General features: G+C 34.5%; 2 protein-coding genes across 3 annotated transcripts in view; one reads left to right on the top strand and one right to left on the bottom strand.

The window, feature by feature from the left end:
* Positions 1-27,683, bottom strand: part of LOC143239052 (gamma-tubulin complex component 4-like) — a 403,661-nt gene that overhangs the window by 129,294 nt on the left and 246,684 nt on the right. The gene's annotated exons all lie outside the window — the stretch shown is intronic.
* LOC143238130 (selenoprotein M-like) lies at positions 7,996-13,973 on the top strand. Its single transcript, XM_076478095.1, has 4 exons — positions 7,996-8,198; positions 11,360-11,430; positions 11,769-11,847; positions 12,467-13,973. Exons 1-4 carry the CDS (start codon positions 8,094-8,096, stop codon positions 12,602-12,604), a joined length of 393 nt encoding a protein of 130 aa, XP_076334210.1. The 5' UTR covers positions 7,996-8,093; the 3' UTR covers positions 12,605-13,973.

The raw sequence follows: 27,683 nt of genomic DNA, 5'->3' as shown, positions 1-27,683 counted from the left end.
GGTGACAACTACTCCATATAATGACTTTAGTGACAACTATTCCTCATAATGACTTTGGTTACAACTATTCCATATAATGACTTTGGTGACAACTACTCCTATCATGACTTTGGTGACAACTACTCCACATAATGACTTTGGTGACAACTACTCCACATAATGACTTTGGTGACAATTATTCCAAATAATGACTTTGGTGACAACTATTCCATATAATGACTTTAGTGACAACTATTCCTTATAATGAATTTAGTGACAATTATTTCATGTAATGACTTTAGTGACAACTATTCCATATAATGACTTTAGTGACAATTATTCCATATAATGATTTTGGTGACAACTACTCCGTATAATAACTTTGGTGACAACTATTCCATATTATGACTTTGGTGACAACTACTGCATATAATGACTTTAGTGACAACTATTCCCTATAATGACTTTGGTGACAATTATTTCATATAATGAATTTAGTGACAATTATTTCATGTAATGACTTTAGTGACAACTATTCCATATAATAACTTTGGTGACAACTATTCCATATAATGACTTTGGTGACAACTATTCCATAAAAATAACTTTTGTTACCAACTATTCCATATAATGACTTTGGTGACAACTACTCTCCATCATGACTTTGGTGACAACTACTCCCCATCATGACTTTGGTGACAACTACTCCCCATCATGACTTTGGTGACAACTACTCCACATAATGACTTTGGTGACAACTACTCCATATAATGACTTTGGTGACAACTACTCCACATAATGACTTTGGTGACAACTACTCCGTATAATGACTTTTGTGACAACTACTCCACATAATGACTTTGGTGACAACTATTCGTCATAATGACTTTGGTGACAACTACTCCATATAATGACTTTGGTGACAACTACTCCCCATCATGACTTTGGTGACAACTATTCCCCATCATGACTTTGGTGACAACTACTCCACATAATGACTTTGGTGACAACTACTCCATATAATGACTTTGGTGACAACTACTCCACATAATGACTTTGGTGACAACTACTCCGTATAATGACTTTGGTGACAACTACTCCACATAATGACTTTGGTGACAACTATTCCTCATAATGACTTTGGTGACAACTACTCCACATAATGACTTTGGTGACAACTACTCCACATAATGACTTTGGTGACAACTACTCCATATAAATGACGTTAGTGACAACTACTCCACATAATGACTTTGGTGACAACTATTCCTCATAATGACTTTGGTGATAACTACTTCATATAATGACTTTGGTGACAACTACTCCACATAATGACTTTGGTGACAACTATTCCTCATAATGACTTTGGTGACAACTACTCCATATAATTACTTTGGTGACAATTATTCCAAATAATGACTTTTGTGAAAACTACTCCATATAATGACTTTAGTGACAATTATTCCATATAATGAATTTAGTGACAATTATTTCATATAATGACTTTGGTGACAACTACTCCATATAATGACTTTAGTGACAACTATTCCTCATAATGACTTTGGTGACAACTATTCCATATAATGACTTTGGTGACAACTATTCCATAAAAATAACTTTTGTTACCAACTATTCCATATAATGTCTTTGGTGATAACTACTCCATATAAATAACTTTTGTTATAACTATTTTATATAAGTAAAAACATTTTTAAATTTTAAAACTTTCACACAAATAAAAATATTACATTTTATCTTTACCTTTTCACCTAAGTCGTAAACTACAACTTCCAAATTCAATTTCCCATGCTCACTTGGTACAAAACTGTTGTACTAACGATAAAAATTATATTTCATAAGTTAGTATTACGGCTATGACAAAGGTTTTATTTCATAAGTCAATACTAGGGCTATACGATCAACTTGTGAATTTTGATTAATGTGATTTTAAAAATGTTTACCATTGCTCATAACCTACGTGAATATATTTACACTGCAGAAATAAGGAAAGTGTTTCAAAACTATGCATTTTTATTAGCCTGAGTTTTTACTACATTAGGTTTTCAGTCATGGGTATATACACATCTAACACAAAATACCAGTTAAGAATTCAACACAATAAACATTTTTGAGAAGTTAAAAATTGTGAATGAGTGTTGTCGTTCTGTACAAAAGATATATCAGATTATTATGTACTGACTTTATTTATAGTGGGTTACATATTTTTGGACTTTCTTTCAAGTGAACTTGTTGTATACTTAGCTTTCCTCAACGTTATTGCTTATTTACGTTCAGAGAAAATTGTCTATATGTTATATCCTCCTTTGTTACGTATGAAATGACCAGTAACATAACTAATGATGCATGCACTACGTGAGAGTTGTCCTTCTTTGTTCAAAAGTATACAATAGCTAGTTCTCTTACTCTATACACAGAGTATATAGCAGCGAGTTCTCTAACTCTACATCTAAAGTATATAGCGGTTAGTTTTCTAACTTTACATGCAGAGTATATAGCGGCTACTTCTCTTGCTCTTCGGCCAGAATTTCTCCTGGTATGAGCTCCTGGTGGTATAAAACAGTACTTTGTGAGTTCGTCTTTGTCTTGTACAACATTGATCAAAATATTTGCCTATAGTTCTGTACTGATGTTACCGTCTACGTGCTTAGAGTAGTTGACCGAATAGTAACAAAGAAGGTAGTTTGTGATCGGAGAAAATGCACGAGTTTTTATTCTGGTTTGTATTATTTGTTTGGAGCATCTGTTCGTTAAATATAGATACACACCTGCTTTGTATAAAAAGGTGTGCTTTTGGCATAATAATTATAGAAACGTCTTATTTAAATAAAGTAGAAAACAACGTTTCAATCTTCTGTTATTGAGAACGTTGTTCTGTGCTTTATTTTAATACAAGTTTTAATACCCATACCAGGCCTCTTGAGAATACATTTTTACATGACGTGGGTTTCTTGTCATCACGTTATAAAAACCGATCAACGCTTTGGTCAGAAACCTTTTCGTGGTGTAGAGTTATACCTCGTCACAAGCCAAAAGATATAGAGTTTTAAATTGATCGATTATCCAGAAATGGTATGAACCAAAAGTACATTGTCAGAAGAGTAGGGTACCCCGAGTGCACTGTACCCAGATTCTTGAAACGGCATCAGAGTATAGGAAACATTGCTCCAAGACGCCAAAAAAAACAACAAAAAAACTATTGTCCGAGATGATCGTGTTTTGATCAGGTTAACAGGTCAAAACCGAAAGATGTTTTACAACACCTTACAACAGGAATGGTATTAAAAAATTCGTTCCAGGATGTTTAGAAAAACAGTGAAAAAGAGACTGATCAAAAAAGGTAATTTTGCAAAATATTAACCAGAATCCACTGCCTCCACCATGTTACTTGGGCAAGAAAGCATTCCAACTTATAGTTAAGACACTGGAGATATGTTATATTTTCAGATTAGCCCTGTTTCCGACATGTTAAAACTGCTCGCGGGATTCATTTTCGTCATTTGCCTGGAGAACAGATGAAGAAAGATTGTATTTCCCACAACAAACACAAAGGAGGTGGTGTAGTACATGTTTGGGCAGAAATTCATCATGGTGGAAATTTGTTTTTCATATCCTTCAGGGAAATATCAATGACGCCTCCTACATGCATCATATGAATATGATACTTTTATCATATACTAGAGCAGGGTTTGGCAATAAATTTGTGTTCCAGTATGACAATGACATTACCCACAGTGTACATATTGTATTAGATTATCTTGACGAGGACAATGTTACAAGATTACCATGGCTAACAAAGTCTCCAGACCGTAACTCTATTGGAAATTGTTGGCAGAACTGAGCCGGAAAGTTGCTAATCACGACCCTAAATCAGCTCTGTGGCTGGGTTTTAGTGCCTTCTAATGACATTGGTACCTGATGAAATTGTTTGTTATTCTAATAAATCATTTATGATGTCCATAAAACCCGTTTTATTATCAGGAGAGAACAATACTGCCTATTTAGGGATGGCTCAGATTGTTCATTGAAACCATTTTTTAAATATCTCATCAATAGAACATCTGAGCTTTAAGATACTATACAGAATTCTCTTTTTAAAACATCTGTATAATGAAGACTCCTAGGTTTCCCCTGAAGAAGAAAGGTCCATTTTTTGGAAGCGCTCGAATTATACGATTTCTATTTCGTTTTTATATAATAACCGAGTCACAAGTTTTTGGAATGTATGTAAATAAAGCTAAATATCAAAACAAAAAGTTTGAATTTCTTGTTCTTCTCTTTCCTACATTTTTAATTACAAAATAACTCAAGAAACAAAACAATGATGCCAACCAACTTTACTGACATAGTTTCAAATGGAGTAAATATTATTAATGAGTGATAATAATTTCAGTGTAACTGAATTTTATCATTATACCTTGAAGTTGGTTTTCTTACAGAAATTTGGCGTTCTTATAAAACGTTTAAATTCAGGTTAAAAAAAAGAGTTACCATACAGTAATAAATAAATAATAAAAATTACAGTTGGAACGTCATTATATGTAGATTTTGTTATGAATACAATATTTCTCTGTCTGTTGTACACTGCATTAAAAACAAACAATCAAGTAAAGAAAAACGTTTCTAAAAATAAAATAAATACAGAGATGGGTGATATCAATCCTTCAGGATGGCATTTGCATCGTCCCTACATAAGCACAGGCAAAAATGAATTAATGTATAGTAATAAATATATATATACCTATATATATGACTATTCAATCACAATTTATTCTATATTTGTCTGTTAACGTTCTAATTTGTTTGTTTTTGAATTTTGCGCAAAGCTACTCGAGGGCTATCTGCGCTAGCCGTCCCTAATTTAGCAGTGTAAGACAAGATGGAAGGCAGTTAGTCATCACCATTCACCGCCAACTCGTGGGCTATTCTTTTGTCAATGAATAATGGAATTGCAGTACTGTCACATTATACCGCCCTCGCGGCTGAAAGGGCGAGCATATTTGGCGTGATGGGGATTCGAACCTGCGACCCTCGGAATACGAGCCGAGTGCTTTAACTACCTAGCCATGCCGGGTTTTAACATTCTTACACACTGTGTTCCTGTGCTATTATGTATGGATGATGCAAGTGCCATCCCTACTATCATGTTTGGATTGTTTTTGAAAAATTTATGTTAGTCATCGCCCGGCATGGCCGAGCGCGTTAGGCGTGCGACTCGTAATCCGAGGGTCGCGGGTTCGCATCCCAGTCGCGCTAAACATGCTTGCCCTTTCAGCCGTGGGGGCGTTATAATGTACGGTTAATCCCACTATTCATTGGTTAAAGAGTAGCCCAAGATTTGGCGGTGGGTGATGATGACTAGCTGCCTTCCCTCTAGTCTGACAGTGCAAAATTAGGGACGGCTAAGGTTTCTCCTCCTGATTGGGGGTTGTGCGGTAGGCTAACAATCCACTCACTTAAAAAACCAGCCTGCTAATGAATCCGCAAGAGATTGCGGCCCTATGTTCCTTCATGGAATCGAGAGGCATAAATAATAATAAATAATAATGTTAGACATCAATATATTTACTTTATAATTTGAAAAGGATTTTCTTTACTTGTACAAATTTCATATGTACATGTTTAATATAACACGCATTTCTCAGTTTGATAGTGCTGCGTATATTTGTGTTTCGTGTTCTTATTTGTTATAAAATTTACGAACATGTTGGCCAAAAATTGTGAGTAAATAAATATTACTTTTCACTATATTTTACTTTATGGTTAGTTCATTTTTTTAGCAGCTCCTCGCTAGTACAGCAGTATGTCTCCGGATTTACAACCCTAAAATCAGGGGTTCATTACCCTCGGTGAGCTTAGCAGATAGTCTGATGTGGCTATGCTATACGAAAACACACACACATCCTCTTTAGCAACTCAGTTAGAACAATAATTGGTTTCTACTTCATACAGTTTTTACTACTATATCTTTCATTATTTTGTTGCTGCTCTTACCTGTAAAATAAATCAAAGCACTTGTGAATAACACTGCAACAACCAAAGACGAGACAGTTACGGTATGACACTTTTCTTACACGTAATGTAAAAAAAAATAAAGTGAATACCACAACAGCAACCAAAGATAAGACATATGTAGCGTAGTACCACTCTTTCTGTGGGTAAATCAAAGAGTACTCGAAAATACTAGAAGAACAACCAAAGATAAAAACTACAGGGAGCTTTCACCCTTCCCCTCAAACCAATAAAAAATCCGTTTGAAAACCGAAACTGCTTTTAAAGCTCGACTTCCCTCTAAAGGTGGACCATCTGAATATTTTATAACTCGTCTATTCTACATACAAAAGATAATAAGACAGGAGTATGTTACTTGATGATAACGAAAATAGAGAGAAGAAAACGAAGACAAGAAATATAATAATGTAAAACTTATAGTAATATCAATCTTTAGAATCACTTCAATGTGTTGTGGAACTGCTATTATAAAGAAAAAACGTAAATAATCCAGGCCCCGGCATGGCCAAGTGGTTAAACTACTCGACTTCTAATCCGAAGGTCGCGGGTTTGAATCCCCGTCTCATCAAACATGCTCGCCATTTCAGTCGTGGGGACGTTATAATGTAACGGTCAATCCCGCTATTCGTTGGTAAAAGTGTAACCCAAGAGTTGGCGGTCGGTTGTGATGAATAGCTGCCTTCCCTCTAGTCTTACACTGCTAAATTAGGGACGGCTAGCGCAGATAGCCCTTGTGTAGCTTTGCGCGAAATTCAAAACAAACCAAACCAAATAATCCAGTGCAGGGTGTCGTTGGAATTATAACTGAGAATTTTAGTTATATTTAAAGTACGTTATGGTAGATAAACAGCAGAACGCGCACTTTTAAGTTGTTGTTTATACACACACAACACACAAATCTCATTTTCTTTCACTTTACTTTTATGAAATACAAAACGATTTATTTCCGTGGACACTGCTCCGAAATCGACATTTTTTTACAATGTCAGCAACCTTGGTTCAGCGAACATTCCACCTCTGTAGCGTAGTTTGGTTTGAGTTAAAGTATCCTTGAAATTTCAGTCTGTGTCTTTCATATTTACGTCGGGCATCCATCTGATAACATGTGCGTGAATGTAACTGTAAAAAGAACCGTTACAAAGTTAGTAATAGTTTTCATGTATAACAAGTTTCAGTCTAACTACACCTATATTTCCTTAACTCTAATTTCCTGTTCATTCAAGGCTATACCAATAACGTTAGCAAGCCAGTCGGGCTACGAAATGAATCCTGTTTTATGTTGTCTCCCAACGTGACAGTGATAAGTCTTCGGATTTACAACGCTAATATCAGCAGTTCGATTCCCTTCGGTAGACACAGCAGATAGCCTAATGTGGCATTGCTATAACAAAACTCACAAACGTTCTATGTAGCATTTACGTTGTTTGGAGTTGTATCATGTTTACATGCACTCCACGTATGTTCACACCAAGCAGCTGTTACTGAAAGTTATTTGGAAAATTGGTTTTCACCATCAAAATTTGTCGTAATATAAAATACATTCTACATTGGTTCAAGTAACTTTAATCAATATCTTAGAGCAAGATAAGAATCACTGCTTTCAGTTATTACAGCATTACAAAAAATAACACTTTATTCGAACGCTTTCAATTTCTTAAATTGTTTGTGTAACAGGTTTTTATTGTTGTTGTTAAATTATATTTTTCCTTCAAATTAAACTTTACACATTGTGTAGTTTAAGAACAATTAAAACCAAAAGGCAAATCTAATTTACATTATTTCACGATGATAATTGTATTTGTGGTACTTCCAATGTAAGAGTGGTTGATAAAACGTTAATAAACGTATATTCAAAGTGATTAAAACAACAATTCTCTTGTAGATGAAAAACGTTTTAACGGAGATCCGCAAAGCTTATTTTCTATCGATAGATGGCGTTAAATGTTCCGCTTCACGAGGGTCAAATCATGGATTTGTTATCGAATCAGGAACAATTTACCACCGTTGTCTGAGGTGGTATACGAAGTTTGTGTTGGCTAGAGGTAACAGGCAAAACTTCTACGATTTAGACCGCAGAAAGTAAAATGCGTAGTATAAATGTTGTCCTATTATTATTCTCTTGTCTCAATGGTTTTGCACTCTTTGAAGAGAGTGTAGTTGATAAAAGAGTGGCTAGTGCAAAAATAGAGGTGCGTACTTAGACTATAAAGTTTGAAATATATTGTTACTAGATTTAAAAGTTAATATTAGAAGTAATTTTACTGACTCTATACCAGTTTAGTACAGTAGCTTGTCGTAAGAAGTAAGGGTTTCTGGAATAATTACAAAACGTTATAGCAATGGTTTATTAAAATATATATTTTAAAAGCAGTAGTTTTGTATTTGTTCTTATAAATGTATCTTCGTTTTTTTTATAATGTCTAGTTTTAGAATGAATTGAGAGTTTGGTTTGTTTTGAATTTCGTGCAAAGCTACACGAGGGCTATCTGCACTAGTTGTCTCTAATTTATCAGTGTAAGACTAGAGGGAAGGCAGCTAGTCATCACCACCCACCGCCAATTCTTGGACTACTCTTTTACCAATAGTGGGATTGACTGTAATATTATAACGTCCCTTCGGCTGAAAGGGCGAGCATGTTTAGTGTGACTGGGATTTGAACCCGCGACCCTCTGATGACTGAATTGAGAGAATAATAATCCGTGATGATGAGAAACCCATTTCTAGATAAAAAAACATATATGTAAAAACTGCTGGCATGTTGTTTGCTTCTCTACTTAGAGTTTTCTCTGCCCATACCAGCCGTTTTTACATATATAATTGAGAGAATAGCATCTACGTTTTAAAAAGTTGTCTCTTTTTTGTTTCATTTTTCCTATATTGTGATAGATAAAACTAGTACTTGCTATAAGCCATATTATTATTTCGTCCATTATTTGACCATTTTTGAGTTGTTACTGTTTCGATTGTCTCTTTGTATTTATATTGCATGTTTTTACAAATTTAAAAACAATTTAGTTACAATAAATTTTTATTTGCTTTTTTTTAAGAAAAAAGAAAAGTACGCTGTCAAGATTGCGCCCTACATGTATATATATACTTATATATCGACTTATATATATATTGGGTTGAGGAATAATTCGTGAGCGTTTTTTCAAGTTAAAAAAAATATATTCATAAATGAAACGCTTTCGCAAAATATTTCATGTCATTTGGTAGATAAATTTTTGCTCTAATAGATGGTGTGTTTGATTTTCATATGTCTTTAATTTTTGCTTTCATTTTCAGCTCATTAAATGGAATGTCAAGTGGACAAAATCGAGCATTTTCGACACCATCTGCTTTTCGCATTTAATTTCTTGCAATTTCGTTTAAAACAATGCATACTATATACCTAGATATTACATGAAATAAAGTATCATAATAAATGTTTTGGGTGTAATGTGTTCATGCATTGAAGTATTGTATAGTCTTGCATGTAATGCTTGAATGAAATTATTTATAAACGCTCACGAATTATTCCTCAACCTAATATATATATCTTATATCTCTACTTATATATCGACTTATATATATATATATATCTTATATCTCTACTTATATATCTATATATATATACTTATACATGTATATATATATATATATCTTATATATCTATATCTACTTATTTTTCTACTTATATATCTCTGTGGTCTAGTTTCAGTTTGGTTTGTTTTGTTTTGAATTTCGCGCATAGCTACACGAGGGCTATCTGCGCTAACCGTTCTTAATTTAGCAGTCTAAAACTAAAAGGAAGGCAGTTAGTCATCACCACCCACCGCCATCTCTTGGACTACTCTTTTACCAATAGTGGGATTGACTATCACATTATAACGTCCCCTCGGCTGAAAGGGCGAGCATGTTTGGTGTGACTGGGATTCGAACCCGCGACCCTCAGATTACGATTCGAGTGCCTTAACCACCTGGTCATGCCGAGCCTAATATCGTTTCCACTATGTGCTGAAATTTCTAGTTACATGGTTGTGAATTTGATACTCGAATAAATTTTATTTCGCGTGCTTTTTGCACAAATTAGATATTTATTTTGCAAAAGGAATATAAGTGAAAGCTCCTACTCTTTTTTTTTTGTTAGCTACCCGCAGCAGATGCGCTTAATTACCGACAAAATAACAAAAGAGATTGCATCGTAAAACTTTCAACGACATCAGCAAATTTATTTCTTGGTAAAACTATTTTAATTTAGAAGCCTTTCTATTCTTCTGTTCAGGTTTGCCTGTCACGCAACCCAGGCCCTAGGTTGAAGTTTTTTTTTTGTTTTTTTTTTCTTTTATGAATTATGGTATTGTTGAAAAGTTGTCGGCCATAACACAGAAAAACTAAATAGTATTATACAATTTTATTACTATCAACCTGTAAATTACACTATGTAACAAAATTTTTACTTTTTCTTGTTTTTGGGCAGAAAGTGTGATTTTTCAATTGCTTATGCTTAAAGTAAATGGAAAAGACCTGTTTTTCTCTTCAAACTTTGTTTTTGTGACCTGGGAGCGAATAACGAAAATATGATGGAAGAAACTATTTGGGGACTGATACAAGAATGTGATTTACATTACAGTCGCAAATTTCTAAAAACTACTCACTTCTAAACATGTAAATCTTGATAACAAAACCATAATGGGAAACTGCATTTGAGGGCTGATATGTGAAAGTGATTTACATTACAGTCATAAAACTTGAAAAACAAGTCACTTCTAAACATTTTCATTCATTTTTATATAACTTTAGTATAAATACATGTAAATCTTGATTCACATGTTGTTTTATTCAGACTTTATGTAAAGAAAAATGTGCAAATTTGCCCGTTTTTACCCAGAAAATAGGTTAGTTTATAAATTTCATTATCCAGGTCACAGAAGCAAAGTTTGAAGAGAATAATGACCATTTTTTGTACCTTTACAAAATAAAGAAGTAGAAATAACACATACTATCCAGGAACAAAATTTGTGTCACATAGTGTAATTGGTAAAGGATGCTGTGGTTTTATCTCTTAGCAATATTTCTTGAAAGAAATGTTAAAAATTAGCTTCTTCCAAAACTTGGTTAAACAAATTAATATACTGAAGAAAAAAAAACTTATTGGTGTATATTACTGTGTTTAGATTTACTCTGGGAAAGTGAGTACTGAATGTTCGTTGACACATATTGTAAAAAACAAAAATATTAAATTTTTAATACAGAAATTGCTCATTGGTACTTAATCAAAAACTTGACCAAACTCTCTTATGGTTTACTGTATTATAACTTCGTAGTTAGAAGATATGTATTTAAATGAGAAAACTGTTTTCTGCTCCAGAGCTGTGGAGGATGACGTTTAAATCAACTCCCAGAAGTGAAGAAATTTATTTATGATGACATTCCATTGTTGTATCCTTTGTCACTAAAAAACTTTAAATAACATTTCCAAAAAGAATACATAACGTACAAATTCTAACGATAATTTTTCAGTTTTATTTGTTTAAAAAGTGCATAAAGTCAACATGAATAAAACGTACCTGTGTTCTGTGGGCTTACAAACACGAGTGAAAGATAAATATCCTTATAAATTCATGGCATATGTAGTATGTTTTCTTCGTATGTCTTATAAAACATGTTTTGATCTTGAGATGTTTGTCCATTAAATAAAATGTTTTAATATATAATAATATAAAGAAAAGTTTTTTTTTACATGTTTAACACAAGAAAATTTCCTAAGCCATCCCTAGTCATAATGTAAACTTCAAAAAGGTGCCAGGAGCACCACCTGAGTTGATTTTCATAAATAAAGCAGGTCAGGAGATTGAGGTAAGAATAACCTTTTCATCAAATAAAACAATGAAGTTGACATGTTCTGGTAATTATAAAGTTAGATGTAAAATAGCAAGAAACACTAGTCACTACATATCAGTAAAAGACACACATGTAAGAAGCAATGAAATATAAATTTAAAAATAATTAAAAATTACACTAAGAAAGTAAAATATGTATTTCGTTTGTTCCTTTGAGAATTAATTTCTCAATTTGTTTGCTTTTTTTTCAAGATAAAATGTAAAGCAAAAAGTAAATAAGTAGTTTGTTCTTATATTTTTGCTGCAGTTTTTTATGATCTGAGGTTGTTTGGTGAGAAACACTGTTACCTTCTAAATTCCAAGGTGCACCTTATAAAGAAAAAAACCTTAAGAAACTTAAAAAAATAATATTGATTAATCTTTATTCAAACTAATTTATATTTTTAATTTCTAAGTTAATGTACCTGTTTTTATAAATAGTTATATATATATATGGATTTAATTTATATTTTATACTTACGTAGATAAATATTAGTATTTCTCTTGATTACAATCGTTATTTGTTATGATGTTTTGTCCATAGTACCTTTGGAAATAATAGGATTGGACAGTAATCGAAATGTTTAATTTGTTAGAGAATTGATATTAGTGGCATGAGTCGAAAGGAGTGTAGAAAACTTTTAGTTGACCGTGGATTCTATCGCAAGAAATCAGACAAGGATGAAGTCCCTTCTGAATACCAAGATGCACCCTATAATAGAAACGAACTTTAAGAAGCTTAAAAACAGATACTGAATAGATTTTTATTAAAATTAATTGGTATTCTTAATTTTCAAGTTAATATATCTGTTTTTTTATAAGAAGTTATATATATATATATATACTGTATGCACATGATAAAGTAGTAAATTAGAGTTGAAAATATCTTTTTTATTGTTATTTTCTTGGTAAAACTTATTTTTTATTCAGCTATAATTATTAATGCAAATTGCTCATTCTTCAAATCTTAAAAGAAAGATATTAAAAACTTTCTATACTTGCATAGAAATTCTGTTTAAACTACAAATAAAAATGTACCATTTATATATATTTATACACATTTAAAGGTTAGCAGTTCTAATTTTTTCCACATACTATCTTACTGTCAAATATACTGAAATTGAATTTATTCATTGTCGGTTGAACAAAATGTTTTAATCGAGTTTTAACAACTTGTCTATAATAGTAAGAGTACATTTAATCTTTATCTTTAGTATCTGAGTCGACTAGAGAGTAGAAGATATTAAAAACTACTTCATTAAATATAAAACGACCGAGTACGTCAGATTGTTTTATTAACAATAATAGGATTTCACCACAAGAGCTTCGTCGGGGAATCACTTGGTATTACAATTAATATTATTCGGCTTAAAAGAATCGGTCAGATACTGAGCTTCTGATAAAGCATATATTATTCTCCAGCCTAATGTAATCTATTGTAATACTGATTCCTTTGTTGAAGCATATATTATTTAACAACGTGACAGAATTATTTAAATATGAAGTGAGTTCCTGGTGAAAAGTCATTGCGAAATATTTACAGCGCAATGCAATACTTGGTCGTTTGGTATTTAGTAATGCGTGTCGTTAGTTGAGAACTGTTTAATTCCTTTATTGGGTAATAATGTTTACAACTTAAAAGTAACTAATGTTAAAAAAATAATTGCTTAAATGATGCAGTTTAGTAAGAGAAAAAACTAGAATATAATTAAGAAACAGAAATTTGAAAAATAATTATCATATTCCGTGGTACACTTTTAAGATTTTATCAAGTCTGCTAACCCTAAGAAGATCTATGCACTTTGTATGTTAACAGTTATGCAATGGATCTTACAGTTACAATGCATAACAGTGTTTTTAAGTTCTGTACTGTAGTTTATGGCATAGTTAATCTCTGAGTTGTCTTTTTGTTGTGAACTTATGAAACTGCTGATTAAAAACATTACTGTCAGCAGTAGATATTCTGTCATAACAGAAAGTATAGTACATTTGAAATGATTATGATTCAGATTTTAAGACGTAATGTAGAACTAGAGAAGTTGAATATTGTTTCAGTAATACACAACTCTAGAAATAAAGTTATTTTGAAAAAAAAAAAAAAAAGTTATGGGTTTAGCTATTTCTAACAACATATAAATAACTTGAATGTAGAGTTATATATTACATAAAAATATTAAACAAATACCTATAATAAGATTTTAGTTCAAAATTAAGTAACTAAATACAAAATCCAAAGTAAGCAACATTTAATTGAGGCTAATCTATTATCATTTTTTACCTCACTTATCCAATAACATTTCTGGTCCCTTATTTTTCGCTTGGTTTCTTTGGACTAAATATAAATCATGCATTTATACGACTTGTATTTTGTGTTCAACAGTTAGAAAATTTATCTCCTAAAAACAATATTATTGATTTTATGTTAAGCAAAAGATGTTTCTTGTTGGATCAGAAGTAATTCTGTAGACTTGCACCATAAAATCCAGAATTCGATTTCCCGCGATGAACAGAACATAAATAGTCTATTATATAGCTTTGTATTATAAAATCAATAAAAACTATACGAGGGTTTCCTTTTATTATGAATTTTCGACTTCTTCACCAGAGCCTTCATCGGACAACAGTGCACTGAATAATATACATTTCTTTCTCTTTAGAGCCACAAACGATTTGAACTTTAAACAGTAGTTTTATAAGTGTTTGGAATTCATATGGATGCTATCAGTAATTATAGGGTTAAACAGTACATTTTTATATTCTCTAACATCATTGGGAACATCTCTCAATCACAATCCTACAATGCCAAACCTTCTGTTTTGAATTCACACCATGAGTAAATTAATGATTGTAACAAATTTACTGTTGTACATTTATTGTAGTACCAACGTTTTGTTTATATGCTAAAATATATTTCTGTTAAGAAAGAAAATTATGTGTACCAATCTTTTTGGTAAATACCATAAACTTGACGATACATACTAACATTTAATTAACTTCTAAATTCAAATTTAAATTTCTGGTTATTTGAAATAGTAATACTTTAATATATGTATCATAATAAATCAGAGACTCGTCCGAAATAAATTATAATAAGTAACGTAATAAATTGGGGGCTCGTGTCCTAGACCTGAATCAGAGGTAAAATTCGAAATAAATTAAAATTCAAATCTTAATTCAATTTGTGTTTGTCAATACCAACAATATTTGGTAAATTTGATTAACAAGGTTTTCTTGAATGCCCCCCTTCCTGGAACAACTAGAAAAATATAAAGTGTATTACTTGAAACTGCCAAAATCTTAGAAGTAGAAATTACAAAATTCAATGAGAAAAAATGAAGTAACAAGCGTACTGTTAAAATATTAGTCGATGATGACATCTTGTCTGAGGAAGCATAAGGGGAATTCTCTAGTCTCTCCACTAGCCAATCAGAGTTGAGTGATAAAGATAAATTGGAAAGCCAATTAAAACTCAAACAAATTAAGCTTGAACAAGCCCGTATCGAAGCCCATAAAGGGCAAGCCCGTATCAAAGATGAAGAGGAAGTAAACGTCTCGTGGTCAAACAAGCTTGTATCGATGTGGAAAAAGAAAGTAAGCGTCTTAAGCCCGAAGAAGCCCGTATTGAAGCCGAAAAAGAAATTAGGCTTAAAGAAATGAACTCAATCAATATATTAAAGTATTTAATTAAAATTAAGTTGATAAATATTTCCAATATTTTGAGAAAGTTGCTCAAACCATGGAATGGCCAAAAAAAAATGGTCGTTATTGTTACTGAATGTTTTAACTTGCAAAGCACAAGAAGCTTGTCGTGCTCTCTCTCTAGAAGACTGCACCAGTTATGATAAGGTTGAAGCAGTTATCCTCAAAGCATACGAGTTAGTAATGGAGGCTTATCGCCAAATGTTTTGTAGTTATCGCAAGCAAGATAGTCAAACTTATGTGGAATTCACCCACGAAAAATAGGTTTATTTGATCAAAAGCGTAATTGTATGTATATTGGCAACAATTTCGCCAAACTAAGACAATAATGTGTAACTTAAGAACTTAAATGTTGTTTAAGTGGCGACCTAAAAAACGTACTTGGATATAAAGAAAGATGAAACAATACAGGAAGCAACCTTTCTTTCTGATTATTACACTTTAATGCGTAAAACCACTTTTCATAAAAAGAAATTCCCGCCATCTCAACAAAAACATCTATGTTCAATTAATTAATGTTGAGGATTTTCAATTTCTCCAATTAGAGATCATATTACAGATGGAATAAAACTTTATCAAGGCTTGTCTGTCATTTTTGTATAAAACCTGGTCATGTTATGTCCAACTGTTGGCGTTTGAAAGAGAAAAAAGAAAAGGAGGTAACACCCAATGCGTTCGTGTCCACATATGAACGTGACTTCGCCAGATCACCTGATGTTGTTGATTCAGCCACTGATAAAAAGGCTGATGTAGTTAGAGAGGAATTTAGACCTTTTGTGTCTGTTGGTTCTGCGTCTTTGACACATGACACTGTTAATCACATACCAATATATGTTTTACGTGATATTGGGATGACTTAATCATTGTTGTTAGGTGTCTTGCCTTTACATTCGAGTTCTGCTACTGGCGAGTCTGGTATTGCTCATGGTATTGAAGGTGGCTTTATTAATGTTCCTCTTCATAACATTCATTTGACATCAGAACTAATTATGGACCAACTGTGGTTGGAGTAAGACCTCTGCTAATTCAGGGTGTATCATTATTGCTGAGAAACAACTCGGCTGGGGGGAAAAGTTGTTTGCTGAACCTAAGATGGTTAGCAAACCGATAACTGTTTCATCAAAGAACGGTGTTGTTAGGGAGAATCTAAAAGTGTTTTCCCTCATGTGCTGAAACTCGAGCTTAGGCGAAGAAATTAAGCCAAACAGAGATGATAGAGACGTGTTCAGAGGACGATATCATAGATTTATATCAGACATAATTTTTGGACCCGACAGATCTCCTGCGAGTAATTGTCCTACTGATAATTCATTGTTGAGTGAAACCGATGTGTGTAAGGGATATGGTTCAGCTGGAGAAATCCCATTTGCTAGAAGCAAACTGATCGACGAACAAGAAAAGAATCCATAGATATCTTCACTATTTAAATATGCCTCCCAAAAATAAACTGGAGAAAGTTCCAAATGGGTACTTTTTCAAAAATTGTGTTCACGAGAAAACGGAGACCAGCAAATGTACCAGCTTCAAAGGACTAGACTGTAGTTTATCAAACTGTTGTTCCAAAAGCGTATCGTTCTGATATATTGAAAGTGGCTCATGAACTCTCCATGGGAGGTAATTTAAGAGTCAACAAGACGTGTGACAAAATGATGATATATATCTTTTGGCCAAAGGTTAAGCAAGACGTTTCTCAGTTTTGTAAAATTTGTCAATTTTCTAGAAAACGTAATGAGTAAATTCCTTTTTCGTTTTTGAAACCCATCCAAGTTTTCAAAGAACACTTCAGTCGTGTGATTATTGATTGTGATAAGCCAAAAACATTTGTGTTTAAGCACTTTCAAGTGCAATGTGATTTTATTATCTTATTGTCATGGTTTTTGAAATTGTATAATTCTTTGACAATGTATTGTATTTAATCTATTGTTCGCAATGTACGTGTACAGATGACATCTTAGTTAAAAATTGTCTAACACAAATTTTTAATTCTCTAAGGAGGGAGATGTGACAAATTTACTGTTGTACATTTATTTTAGCGTCAACGTTTGTTTCTGTATAGTTTTTAATGCATGTGACGTATATTTTTAATGCATTTTGCACAAGTCCCACCTATTCTCTAAATTTGTAGATTCTTGAGAGTAAGAATCAACAACACTTGTTTTACGAAAACGCTAGCGTGTTCGAACTTTGATGAACGTTCTAGTCTCGAGTGATTCTTATAAAAGCAGCCAGCCGAGAGACAGTAATACATTATTATTACTGATCAGCTACAGTCAATATACTATAGGCCTCAGAAGCTATAATTGTGATTAACACTTAGTAATCGGAAAGGTACAGAATTTGACGAGGAATGTTTATAGGTTTCGAACATTAAAACTGTTCAACTTCAGTCAATTAGTTCGGACGTTATTAAGGACATTATATATCGTAGCCATAGAAAACTTACGGGTACTTCAAGCTTAGCCAGCCGTCAAAAGTGTACAGGTGTATCAGCAAAGAATTAATTTGCTCTCTGTGCACATTGATAAAAGATTGAGTTCCAGACCCGATATGACACCCAATACTGCTTTTAAGTTTGTATATAAACCATCATTTGTAATAACTATTAACAACAACTATTATAAATTGTTTTGTGTTTGTATGTTAAAATATATTTGTGTTAAGAAAAAAATTGAGTGTATCAATCTTGTTGGCAAATACCATAAACCCGATATATATTAACATTTAATTAAAATCTAAATTCAAATTTCAGGTTATTTAAGTTAGTAATACGTTAATATACATATCAAAATAAATCGGAGACTAAAAAAATTATAATACGTAACATAATGAAAAATATATAGATAATTTCAACTCTTTAAGTTCAATTTGTCTTAATGAAAAATACCGCATTTGCCCGAATATAATGTGCACTTTTCCTTCCTTCAGATATCGCCTAAAAAATTGACTGTGTATTATGTTCGCGCATGTTCAAGTTTGTTATGTATTTTACGAAAGACTACCATCGAAAATCATTAATGTTGTATACCCAACGCTATGGATGAGACGGACAAAGACGTGATATGGAAATCAAAAGAGAATTAAATAAACGTTGAAGGAAACATAGCTGATGATGTATTTAGAAACTATTCAATGTGTTTTGTACAATTGATGGTAAAAACAAAAATAATTTCTTCAATTTAATCGTTCAATGTCGTTTGCGAATTAAAATCCAGGGTGCGTTATACTCGGTGAAATACGGTATTGTTGGGAAAACTAGAAATATTTTTCACATTGTTGTATTCCTCTGTATTTCACTGCTTCTCCTTACCGTTGTGATGATTGGTAATGTATTGTTGAACAGTGTTAGCGTCCATAATAAAAATCATGTGATGCGGTTTTCCACTGGGAACGTTCGAGCCTATTGGATTCCATGGCTTTGCCATTTTTTAAGATGTACGATTTTTGTTTAGAGCGTTTACGTGCATAAGGTACAGATTTTTTTTAAAACTTGATTTCACTGAGTATTGGTTAGCACAAAGAGAGAGCTGGTTGCTTGTTAAACAAATACAGAATCTACAGATAAGACATGAGCGGGTTATTCTCATTCGTTGTCAGATTGTTTTGTCTCTCCTTCAAAAAACAAACAAACAGCATCTGTTTAATATTGGTAGTTATGACATTAAAAGTTATTTTACTTCTAACAGTTTGTAATAATTTATCTTACTATAATGGACGTAGTTTGTTTTTTAATATCACACAAAGCTACTCGAGGGCTATCTGCGCTATCCGTCCCTAATTTAGCAGTGTAAGACTAGAAGGAAGGCAGCTAGTCATCACCACCCGCCGCCAACTCTTGGGCTACTCTTTTACCAACGAATAATTGGATTGACCGTCACATTATAACGGATGAAAGGGCGAGCATGTTTGGTGTGACGGGGATTCGAACCCGCGACCGTCGGATTATTAATCGAATGTCTTAATCCACTTGGCCATGCCGGGCCCGTAGTTTGTATGTTAAGATCTATGTGTGTGACCAAAGCTACAGAAAAGTCTCTAAACATCAGAATACTTGTACTATACAATGTTGATTAATCAAGGACTTTCTGTGTTCCTAGGGTGTGTTTTAAACTTGTAAGAAGTGGGCCCACAAAAAAAAAAAAAAGCTGAAATTCAAGAAAATCTCAATGCCAGAAGCGGTTATTGAGGTTTATGGAATGTGGCGTTATCTCTCGGATGGCCCCACAAACAATGCTCCATGAAAACATTCACTCTTTGGATATTCAATTCAATTTGAAAAAAATAATAATTGTAGTACGGGTAACAACCATTTCTTTACGATTTTAACTAATATCTCATCAAGAATGGCCCGGCATGGTTAGGTAGTTAAGGCACTCGATTCGTAATCCGAGGGTCGCGAGTTCGAATCCCCGTCATACCAGACATGCTTGCCCTTTCAGCCGTGAGGGCGTTATAAAGTCAATCCCACTATTCGTTGGACTAATATCTCATCAAGAATGGCCCGGCATGGTTAGGTAGTTAAGGCACTCGATTCGTAATCCGAGGGTCGCGGGTTCGAATCCCGTCATACCAGACATGCTTGCCCTTTCAGCCGTGAGGGCGTTATAAAGTCAATCCCACTATTCGTTGGACTAATATCTCATCAAGAATGGCCCGGCATGGTTAGGTAGTTAAGGCACTCGATTCGTAATCCGAGGGTCGCGAGTTCGAATCCCCGTCATACCAGACATGCTTGCCCTTTCAGCCGTGAGGGCGTTATAAAGTCAATCCCACTATTCGTTGGACTAATATCTCATCAAGAATGGCCCGGCATGGTTAGGTAGTTAAGGCACTCGATTCGTAATCCGAGGGTCGCGAGTTCGAATCCCCGTCATACCAGACATGCTTGCCCTTTCAGCCGTGAGGGCGTTATAAAGTCAATCCCACTATTCGTTGGACTAATATCTCATCAAGAATGGCCCGGCATGGTTAGGTAGTTAAGGCACTCGATTCGTAATCCGAGGGTCGCGAGTTCGAATCCCCGTCATACCAGACATGCTTGCCCTTTCAGCCGTGAGGGCGTTATAAAGTCAATCCCACTATTCGTTGGACTAATATCTCATCAAGAATGGCCCGGCATGGTTAGGTAGTTAAGGCACTCGATTCGTAATCCGAGGGTCGCGAGTTCGAATCCCCGTCATACCAGACATGCTTGCCCTTTCAGCCGTGAGGGCGTTATAAAGTCAATCCCACTATTCGTTGGACTAATATCTCATCAAGAATGGCCCGGCATGGTTAGGTAGTTAAGGCACTCGATTCGTAATCCGAGGGTCGCGAGTTCGAATCCCGTCATACCAGACATGCTTGCCCTTTCAGCCGTGAGGGCGTTATAAAGTCAATCCCACTATTCGTTGGACTAATATCTCATCAAGAATGGCCCGGCATGGTTAGGTAGTTAAGGCACTCGATTCGTAATCCGAGGGTCGCGAGTTCGAATCCCCGTCATACCAGACATGCTTGCCCTTTCAGCCGTGAGGGCGTTATAAAGTCAATCCCACTATTCGTTGGACTAATATCTCATCAAGAATGGCCCGGCATGGTTAGGTAGTTAAGGCACTCGATTCGTAATCCGAGGGTCGCGAGTTCGAATCCCCGTCATACCAGACATGCTTGCCCTTTCAGCCGTGAGGGCGTTATAAAGTCAATCCCACTATTCGTTGGTAAAAGAGTAGCCCAAGAGTTGGCGGTGGGTGGTGGTGGTGTTTTCTAGACTTACACCCCTAAATTAGGGACTGCTAGCGCAGACAGCCCTCGTGTAGCTTTGCGCGAAATTCAAAACAAACCAAACCTCACGAAGAACACGACTTTCACTCGTGTACTTGAAGGTTTCAAGAACATGTTTATTGATGTAATTCTTAAACGTAGCAGTAATAAAAAATGACGTTCTTGAGAACTATTTGTTCAATAAACGATAACACATTTCATATACATAAAACAACAGATGTAAAACGTACGAAAATTTTGTGTTCTGTACATTTGATCATTTTGATGCAATAAGTTGCGTATTGCTAAAGAGCATGATCAGAACACTTTCCACGTGCAGCACTTTTAGAAAATGTTCACTTTTTACAGTTTTTAGAATTATAAATAAATACTGTGGTTAGTAACCACTAACATAATGTCCCCAGTGGCACAACGATATGTCTGCGGATGTATACTGCTAAAAACCGGATTTCAATACCCGTGGTGGTCAGAGCACAGAATTGTGTTCCTTTGTACTTAACGTCAAACAAAGACAGCGACGTTTCTGTTAGCACTAATTTCTTCTTATTTTTACAGTAGGGTTAAAACTTAAGTAATATAATTAATTCACAAATCTTTGCGATTGGTTTTACATCCTATGAGACATTTTATAACCAAATACAGTTATTACAAAAATGATTCGGATATTATGAAAAGTTTCTGAGAAAAACAGTAATGGTATTTAACACTCTTTTGCTTTCAACATATGGCCAAGCGCGTAAGGCGTGCGACTCGTAATCCGAAGGTCGCGGGTTCGCGCCCGCGTCGCGCTAAACATGCTCGCCCTCCCAGCCGTGGGGGTGTATAATGTGACGGTCAATCCCACTATTCGTTGGTAAAAGAGTAGCCCAAGAGTTGGCGGTGGGTGGTGATGACTAGCTGCCTTCCCTCTAGTCTTACACTGCTAAATTAGGGACGGCTAGCACAGATAGCCCTCGAGTAGCTTTGTGCGAAATTCCAAAAACAAACAAACAAACAAGCTTTCAACATAATATCCAGTGAACTCGAACATTATCAGTAGAAGGTAATAAATAGTCAAAACATTAACCGTTTCATTACTTCCAATGTACATATAGAGGACTGTCATATACAACAAAGTTTATGCGAACTTGTGACGTTTAAGTTAACATTCGTTGCGTTGCAAAGTGCATGGATTTATTTCGTGTCGATTCGCACGTATTTGTTTAAACACTAGTGATATTTGCGAGCAACTGTAGCTTTGTGTTTAAACAAGATATGAGAGACTGGTATCTATTTTAATACTGACTAATTTTTATCTTTGACATTTTGAATTAAATATACTAAGGTCAATAAATATAGTGAAATCTTTTAATGAAAATATCACTGAGATGGAAATATAGCGCTGTTTATTACACGAATCGACGTCATCGGATAGGTTAGGTGTTCCCAATTGTAGGTCCACAATGAGTTTGAAAGATGTAGTAAATCACTTTTAAGTTGGTCAGTTATTTGCGAATTGCAAATACATTCAAATAGTTGCTTCCACCTTTTTAACGTAACTTCTCTGGTTGTACGTAACCACAAGCATTTACTTATAATTATTTTAGTTCGTTTAATATTTTCGTCCAAATCTACACACGTATTATTTTCAGACACCCGTTTCTCATTTCGAACTTGAGGGAAGACTGCTAGCCGACCCACTGTCAAACTGTTTTGCAATTTGACTAATCGTCATTCTAAAATGTTATCCATGGCTCCAAAGTACGGAACGCGTTTTCCGGTAACAGGACACGGACTCCGAATGCTCATATAAGACATGCTAACTACTAGGCCATGATTAATCTCGTTTGTTTTTTATTCTCGAGTGTTTCAAATTTATGGCACAATTTGAAAATAAACTGTTTACTTGCTACTTTTTTGCCAACTAATAGTAGGATTGACCGCAACTTTATAACGCCCCAACGGCTGAAAGGATGGGCATGTTTGGTGCGATGCGGATTCGAACCCGCGACGCTCAGATTACGAGAAAACAAACTGTTTGTGCATAACTGTATTATTATAACTTACTTTCTTCTGGAATTCCAGATTTTTGATTACTTCACAAATGGTACTTTTAAGTATTAATTACGACTATAGGGGACGGGATGAATATATATGAGAACATTCATGGCCGTTAAAATAGTGAGGATTCAAAGTAAATGTATTTACCAAGATGTTTCGGTTCCACATCTCTTCTTGTATACCCTTTAGTTGTGCACATATGATGCAGATGGAAAGACAATAGCGAAGAGTCCAGTTTTCCATACTTCACCATAAAAACAAGTTTATATTCTTATTCTTTGATCAGCACGTGCTTGTTGAATTTGGCGCAAAGTTACACGAGGGTTATCTGCGCTACTGCTCATTCTGAAGTGAAAGACTGAAGAGACGAGTCACTACTACCCTAAACAAAATCTCGGGCTTCTCTCGTCAAGTTGGAAACTTCACCGTCACTCTTATAACACACCAACGACCTCAGAGTGCGGAAAGCGATATTTTTTTTCTTGATGAGGGAGGGGCGAACGAGGGAAATTCAGCTTCGCACTCTGTCATGCTAACCACGCTCGCCCCCGCATGACGTATTATGAAATGGTCAATGACATTTTTCACCGATTCGTTTGAAAAAGATGTTTTTAGCCAAAACAAAGAAGGCTTTCATGCACATAAAAAGCTTAATGTGTTAAATTCCTCAGCATATAAGTTATTTTATCAAAATCAATATCCATAAACAAAATTTTCGTTGTATGATATTTTTTCACTGGCTGCTCCAGATCTTGTGTATTTCTTATTACTTCTGCAAATTTCCCGGTGACGTTGATAGGTTTATTTTAAAACAAAGCCGATACGGACTGTGTGCTGTGCTCACCGTGGGGAATCGAACCACAGACTTTAGCGTTGCAAGTTTGTGGACTGCACGATGTCCCACCGGGAGACTCCGGTTACGCTCAATCATTATATTTATAAATATCTATTACAACAAGTTAAAAACTATATAAATAAAAGTTTCAAAACGTGTTTCCATTGTTTTTAGAACAACGCCATAATACGCACTTTCTGCATGCTATCCATTACGAGACACCGAATTCCATATTTTAAAATTATTTGATAATGGACGTTTATAATTCATTGCAGTAGCTTCTAGAAGGTAAAAGACATTTTTTAACGCGGGAAAAACAAAATATCTTGAGTTTTGTCCTGAAAACAAAGGAATTTAAACTTAAAGATATAAGCATATAATACAATGTAAAATCACACGTGTTATAATAAACTTTATATGCAAAAAGTGTGACTATACATAGTTTCTGTGTAACCTCAAAAGTTTACACAGTGTGAAAGGTTTCACAGCTTGTTACGTTCACTACTTAATTTAACGTTGCACACATTTTAAAGTGTTTGATTTGATAGATAACCCCAAAATGCGGAGCGTGGTTTTCATAAACAGACCTTATATTCATAGTTCATCATGTTGACCGCTGGACCACGCTCGGCTGTTATACACTCAAAGGCCCGATATGGCCAGGTGGATAAGGCACTCGACTCGTAATCGATGGGTCACGGGTTCGAATCCCCCTAACACCAAACATGCTCGTCCATTTTAGGCGTGGGGCCGTTATAAAGTCACGGTCAATCCCACTCTTCGTTGGTAAAAGAGTAGCCCAAGAGTTGGCGGTGGATGGTGATGACTAGTTGCCTTCCCTCTAGTCTTAAACTTAAATTAGGAACGGCTAGTGCAGATAGCCCTCGTGTAGCTTTGCGCGAAACTTAAAACAAACAAACCCACTCAAACACTGTAAAACTATACACGTAAAAAAAAGTCCGTACACTAAACTAATATCGTATGTTAGTGCACAGAATATTGTCATTGTTGAAAGCATAGGTTAGATAAAGAAATGACACTGAAAACAGTCAGCTCTAAAGAAGGCAAAAATCATTCTTATATTCTGTTGTTGTTTTGAATTAAGCATGTAGCTACACAATGGGCTATCTGTGCTCTGCTCACCATGGGTATCGAAACCCGGTTTTTAGCGTTGTAAGTCTATAGACATACCACTGTGCCACTGAGGGCCTTATATCCTGATTCACAAATAGAGAGACAAACAATAGTAGGTATTAATTACCAAGATGGTGCTTTTTGTAACGTACCACTCCAAGAGAAAATGAGCCGAAACTCTGGTTAAATGATTAGTCCTACAACTTTCTAATACACTGTTTCATAAATATGATTTGGGCAGTTCAACTAATTGGTCAAAAACTGATTCAAAAGTACGACAGTTAATGGTCTAAATGGGTATAATACCACCAAAGATGTTTGTATTTCCCAAGACGACAAACCAAGGACGCTCCCAACATGGAACTGAACATGAGGCCGTGGAAAAAAAGAGTTCAGAGTTACGTTACGAGATTTTCTGTGTTTAGTTACTGTAGCAAGACTTTTGACACAGCTGTCAAATCGAACAAAGGACTGAAAAAACTATCAGTACTTTTAATTATAGTCATCACATACACGGAAGTTTAAACAGCAACTATAATTAAAATAGTCATCACATATACGAAGTTTAAACAGCAACTATAATTAAAATAGTCATCACATATACGAAGTTTAAACAGCAACTATAATTAAAATAGTCATCACATATACGAAGTTTAAACAGCAACTATAATTAAAATAGTCATCATATATACGGAAGTTTAAACAGTAACTGTAATTAAAATTCGACTGAAAATGAGTAAACAAATATCAATGGGGAAAATACTCACGAACTGAAGTATTGACAAGTTATACTTACTGTCTTGATGGAAATAAAACTGCTTCTTACCATGGAATCATGAGATTCCTTTTCATACCCAAACATTTCTAAAGTCTGATGAATATTTTGTCTCGTTTTATTCTGTAACAAAACTTCCTTTAAAAAATTACCATGCAAAAAATCCGTAATTAACAAAGAAAGGAGGTCCAGAATGACCTGATTCAACTGTTGTCCAACACGATCCAGATTTATGTAATAACTACTGTTGTAAATACTATTTTTCGGATGTACCTCAGAGGTAAGCTTCATAGATTCTTTGTTTGTTTTTGAATTTCGCGCAAAGCTACACAAGGGCTATCTGCACTAGCCGTCCCTAATTTAACAGTGTAAGACTAGACGGAAGGCAGCTAGTCTTACACTATTGGACTACTCTTTCACCAACGAATAGTGGGGCTAACTGCCACATTATAACGCCCCTCCCCGGCTGAAAGGTCAGGCATGTTTGGTATGAAGGGGATTCAAACCTGGGACCCTCAGATTACGAGTCGGGCGCCCTAACCACCTGGACATGTTGGGCCTGAGCTACATAGAAAGGATAACAATGATAAGAGAATTTTTCGTATAATACAAATAGTACGTTTTCTAAGTCCCATATTTATACTACCAACCAACACCTGCATCCAGGCAGTGAGACTCTCAGCTAAAATCAAATAATATAGTCTACCTTTCACTTCAATTCACTGTTGTAGAGTTTTCCCAAAAATGAAAATGAAAATATGCAAAATAATTTAAACAAAAAGGAAAATAAGTTTGGGAATTTTATGCCAAGGAAGTGAAAATATTTAACAAGAATAAATGATTCTATCACCTACAAGATCTTGTAATAAGCTTGAAATGGGTGATCCATGATGAATAATAAAAAAGAAAACAACACAAATGAAAACTGATATATTTGTACGTATAATTTTTCATCTATCATAAAAATGTTCATCATCTAACACAAATTGACACTAATAATAGAAAACATTAAAAGGAAATATGTGCAAAAAGAACACGTGTATTTATGTTCTACGATAATTCAATTATTAATCACAGTATGTGTGTAATGTGAAAAGGTTACCCTGTATAAATGATTACACAGCATTGATATTTTAAAAAACAGAAGTTTTGAAGCAAAAATTAATATTCATACTTCATTCTGGAAAATATATACTACATTATACAGCAGTGTGAAGTATTTAGTTTAAGTTTTTGAAACTTAAGCCCTCATAGTCTATATGGTCTAAACTACTTACCGATATGATAGCATTTGTTAGTTTATTTTGTGTTTGAATTTTGTGCAAAACTACATGAGGGCAATCTACGCTAGCCACCCCTTATTTAGCAATGTAAGACTAAAGGGAAGGCAGCTAGTCATCACAACCCACCGCCACCTCTTGGGCTACTATTTTACCAACGAATAGTGGGATCAATCGTCACATTATAATATCCTCACGGCTGAAAGGGCAAGCATGTTTGATGTGAAGGGGATTCAAACCTGCGACCCTCTGATTACAAGTCAAGTACCTTAACCACCTGGCAATGCTGG

This window comes from Tachypleus tridentatus, chromosome 13 (assembly GCF_004210375.1).
Source record: "Tachypleus tridentatus isolate NWPU-2018 chromosome 13, ASM421037v1, whole genome shotgun sequence".
Classification (NCBI taxonomy): Eukaryota; Metazoa; Arthropoda; class Merostomata; order Xiphosura; family Limulidae; genus Tachypleus; species Tachypleus tridentatus.
This window is presented reverse-complemented; position numbering and strand designations above follow the sequence as displayed.